Consider the following 4,431-nt stretch of genomic DNA (forward strand, 5'->3'; position numbering starts at 1 on the left):
AATAGTGTAATAATGCAAAATAACAATAGTAAACACTCATTTTTCAGTTAAAGGCAGTTCATCATTGAATTCAGTGATGTCATAATCCAGCTCAGTTCAGTTTAAATAGTATCTGTGCAATCAAGTCGTCGATATCGCTGGAAATTAAGTGTCCCCAACGAAGCAAGCCAGAGGAACCAAAACTCCATCGGTGACAGAATGAAGAAAAAACCTTGGGAGAAACCAGGCTCAGTCGGGGGCCAGTTCTCCTCTGGCCAGACAAACCTGCAGTTCAATTCCAGTCTGCAGCAAAGTCAGATTGTGCAGAGGACCTCAAAATGAACATTGGTATGCAGTTTTCTCTATTGGTTGCCGTCCCCTGGTCTAAATTAAAGGGTGTCTGCTTAATATTTGAAACTATAGCAAAGAAGATGGTCAGGTGAAGAATAAAAAGGTAAAGGACATAAATAATACAAATTAAAAAAAAAGTAGTCAAAAAGTTAAATCAGATGAAGCTCACTTTCAGCTGTGGTGTGAGAAGGTAACATTGTTTTCTAAAAGATAAACATTTTCTATTGCCTCCTTTTTCTAAACCTCTCGTCACACTGTGGAAATCAGAATTATCTTTACAGAGTGAGTTTGCAAATGCCGTTTCAGGTCTGTGTGATACGTGAAACTCTTTTCACACTGAGGACATTTGTAAGGCTTCTCTCCAGTGTGAACTCTAATGTGAATCCTAAGGTTTCCTTTAATTGTGAAGCTCTTTCCACACTGAGGGCAGGTGAAAGGTTTCTCTCCAGTGTGAATTCTTATGTGCTCCTCCAGCTTTGTACTTTGTGTGAAACTCTTTTCACAGTGAGGGCATGTGTGAGGCTTCTCTACAATGTGACGTTTTACACGATTCTTACGGGGATTCCTGTCAGTGACATCTAAACGTTTCTCTCCAGAGTGAATCCTCATGTGATGCTTAAGGTTTCTTTTATATCTGAAACTCTTTCCACACTGACCACAATCAAAAGGATTCTCTCCCTTGTGAATTGCCATGTGACCCTTAAATGTTTCTTTTCGTGTGAAGCTCTTCTCACACAGTTTGCAGGCGAAACGCTTCTCTCCAGTGTGAGTTCTCATGTGGACATTAAGGTTTTTTTTCTGTTCAAAACTCTTTCCACACTGAGGGCAATTGAATGGTTTCTCTCCAGCGTGGATTTTTAAGTGGATTTCAAGGCTCTGTTCTTCACTGAAACCTTTTCCACACTGTTGGCAGGTGAAACTCTCTCTCATGTGAACTCTCAAGTGGCTATTCAGATTTCCTTTTAGTGCAAAGCTCCTCCCACACTGTTGACAGGAGTAAGGCCTCTCTCCAGTGTGAACTCTCAAGTGACTTTTAAGATCTCCTTTTAGTGCAAAACGTTTCCCACACTGAGGGCAGGTGAAAGGTCTTTCTCCAGTGTGAACTCTCATGTGAATGTTAAGACTTCCTTTTAGTGCAAAGCTCCTCCCACACTGTTGGCAGGCATGAGGCTTCTCTTCAGTGTGAACTTTAAGGTTCCTAGTTTCTGTTTCACGAGTCTGCGAGTCACTCAAAGATTTTTCCCCAGTCATGAAATCATGACATTCCTCATACTGATCTTTCTCTTCCATTTCATTCAGTTCTTGACTCTCCTCTTTCAGTGGCATCAGGTCTAAGGTGAAAAGAAACAAAAACAAGTTAACACCAGTTTATTTGTACAAAGCATAAACCATCAAATCCAACAACATGTATGCTAGATCCTATATCCTCTAACCAACTACAAAAGGTTTAACCTGTAATCTTAAAACTAAAACACAAGGTTGTGAAACAGCATGCTAGATATAAACATTTCCAGGCATTTTCACTTTTTATTGAGAGTTTAAAAAGGAAAGGAAGAGACGTGGGACAGAAAGAAGGGGACAGGATTGGGAAAGATCCACGAGGCAAGACTCGCACTTAGGATGCCCAAAGCGCAACAGCACTAGGGTTGTGCCGATAGTATCGTGTATCGACGATAGTCAGAGATATCGACAATAGCACGTCTTTGTCGATAGTCAAGACGATATCAGGCTCATAAATGTATTAAATTACTATTATTATTATTAGGCGGCCTATTATAATTCGGCTATTATTATCATAATCAGTCAAAAATAGACTAGGGCTAGGCGCTAATATTTAGCAGTGTAGTGTTGTGCAGTGTAAATAAGGGGTAAGAGATTTATTCATCATACAGTGTCGATAGCTTCTCTGATTATAACGGGAGTGTTTTTAAAGTGCATAATACTCATGCTAGACTCAGTTATGATGTTCTTTGGTAATGTAATGTTCTTTGCTAGTTTTCTGTAGCTGCTTCTTGAATAACTGTAAGCTTTATAATTAGTAACTTACAATGTTTCTATAAAATTGTTATGTTAAAGACAAAGTCAGTCATATTAAAACCTTTAGGCTGCTTTTAGCCATATACTGGAGTTGGCAATGAGACCAAGTAGGTAAATAAATAAATTAGCACGATAATATTGTGAATCGGTGATCTCACAGGCTGATGATAGGACGATATGAAAAATGAGCATATCGCAAAACACTAAACAGCACTTTATGTCGGCATGCTGCCCATGAGGCTATCGGCGCCGACAGACAGCTGTGCTTGTTTAATTAACATCCATGACAACAGATCAGTGGTGGGAAATTAGAACAAAGAAGCAGGTAACTGAAGACAAGCAAACTAAGAAAATTAAACTAACACTGATATGATGTTACACCCCCCTCCAGGAAGGCACATCCAACTGAGGAGGAAAGGCAGTGGCTCTGGAGGAGGACAAGGGCTCAGCAAAGTGCTGGAGACTAGTGACACTGATGGCAGGAGAAGCCAAGGTGGTGATGAAAGTGGGAGGATCCAGGAGCAAGAGGAGCCAGGTGGTGACTCAGAGAGCAGCCAGGAAGACAGCCCACAGGGGAGGTGAAAAAGGAAGGAGCCATGGTGGAGACTTGGCTGACGGCAGATGGTACTAGGGTGCAGACAGAGCTGATGGAACTGAACAACACTAATTGCTTTGGCAAACATGGCAGAGCCACCGCAACAAGCATCTGAGGTGGAGACAGAGAGCCAGAGGACTGAGGCAGAGTTGTTGTGACGGAGGACCAAGAGAGAGCCAGAGGACCCTCCCTCTGGAGGTAGATACCCATAACTCCATGACACAGGCCGGGTGATGTCTGACCAAGGTGGAGCAGAGGGATGAGGGAGCCAAGACGGAGCAGACAGGCCAAGGGTGTAGGTTTGCTTTTGACATTATTGGGGACATAACAGCAGAGCCCCCCACATGATAGACCTTAAACCGCAGTTTCATGTCATCTAAAGTCTTTATGTATAGCTTATGGTAGCCAACATATTCATAATCCATAAACTGGTTGTCTTAATCATACAGCACTTTATTTTAATATTAGTCAAATTGGACCCAGGATGATTCTGAAAGAGAACTCCACTGTTGCTGTAGTAACAAACACAACTTTAACGCGCATCTGATTGACAGATAAACCACACGCTCTTATTTCAGTGTTATTTTTTTATTTTGTGGATATTTCCAGCTAGTTTGCTTTGTACATTCAGTTGAACAACATAGGCTATTAAATTAAAGTAAAAGACTGTTCCAAATCCTGCCACGCCACAGAGCATCACTCACATGGTTTTCCATTAATCACATTATAGTTGTCCCAATTTCGGACTTGCAAATTATTGTTAATGTACATAATGACTTCATCCTAGGCTCGAAGATTGTGTATTTTGCATCTTTCAGCACAGCGTTTGTCTTTCTGTCCGTATGCTTTATAAAGAGAGCTATATATAGAGCTATTAATATCCATAGATAATTCCAGAAGTGAACTTTTATGTTAACTGTTTTGGACTGCTGTCTTGAACTCGGTGCAATACCTGTGAGTTAGTGCTACGCTTCTCGTTCAGTGTGTGACTACCTTGCGTTCTTACTCCGCCCATGTATTAAATGTGGGTCCTTGAAAGCGAGCAGTTTTGTAACGCATTTACTTTAGCTTCTTAGGCAATATCAATGCTATGACATATTTCAGATGCGTCCTAAATTACACAAACACATTAAATTGTTTGATCAAAATTATTGCTTGGGACAATTTGGTAGTCGCTGGATATGGGTAGGGACATGTCCGTAGCGTCCCCCTAATTCTACACTCCTAATGGGCGCAGAAGCTGGAGGCAGCTCTTTAATACCGCGTGGTTTATATACATGTTGCTGCTGATTGGCTGACATGTTTGACACCCACCAAACAAGAGATAATGCATCTCAAACCCCGTTGCACACCGTTTCCAGGAAACATGTCGTTCAAACCGGAAACCGTAGCAAAACGTTTGAGCTTGAACTTGCCCCCGGTGTTTCCAAAAAAATTAAATAAGCATAACAAAACATGAGTGTTAAAAA

The 4,431-nt window shown here is 41.2% G+C and overlaps 1 protein-coding gene across 1 annotated transcript; it reads right to left on the bottom strand.

Annotated features, from left to right (window-relative positions):
- Nucleotides 1–246: 246 nt before the first annotated feature.
- Nucleotides 247–1,656, bottom strand: LOC107667815 (gastrula zinc finger protein XlCGF8.2DB-like). The gene has a single exon (XM_016459528.1). It carries the CDS (start codon nucleotides 1,654–1,656, stop codon nucleotides 580–582), a length of 1,077 nt encoding a protein of 358 aa, XP_016315014.1. The 3' UTR covers nucleotides 247–579.
- Between the last annotated feature and the right edge of the window lie 2,775 nt (nucleotides 1,657–4,431).

This window comes from Sinocyclocheilus anshuiensis, unplaced genomic scaffold, assembly GCF_001515605.1.
Source record: "Sinocyclocheilus anshuiensis isolate Anshui unplaced genomic scaffold, SAMN03320099.WGS_v1.1 scaffold2538, whole genome shotgun sequence".
In the NCBI taxonomy this organism is placed as follows: Eukaryota; Metazoa; Chordata; class Actinopteri; order Cypriniformes; family Cyprinidae; genus Sinocyclocheilus; species Sinocyclocheilus anshuiensis.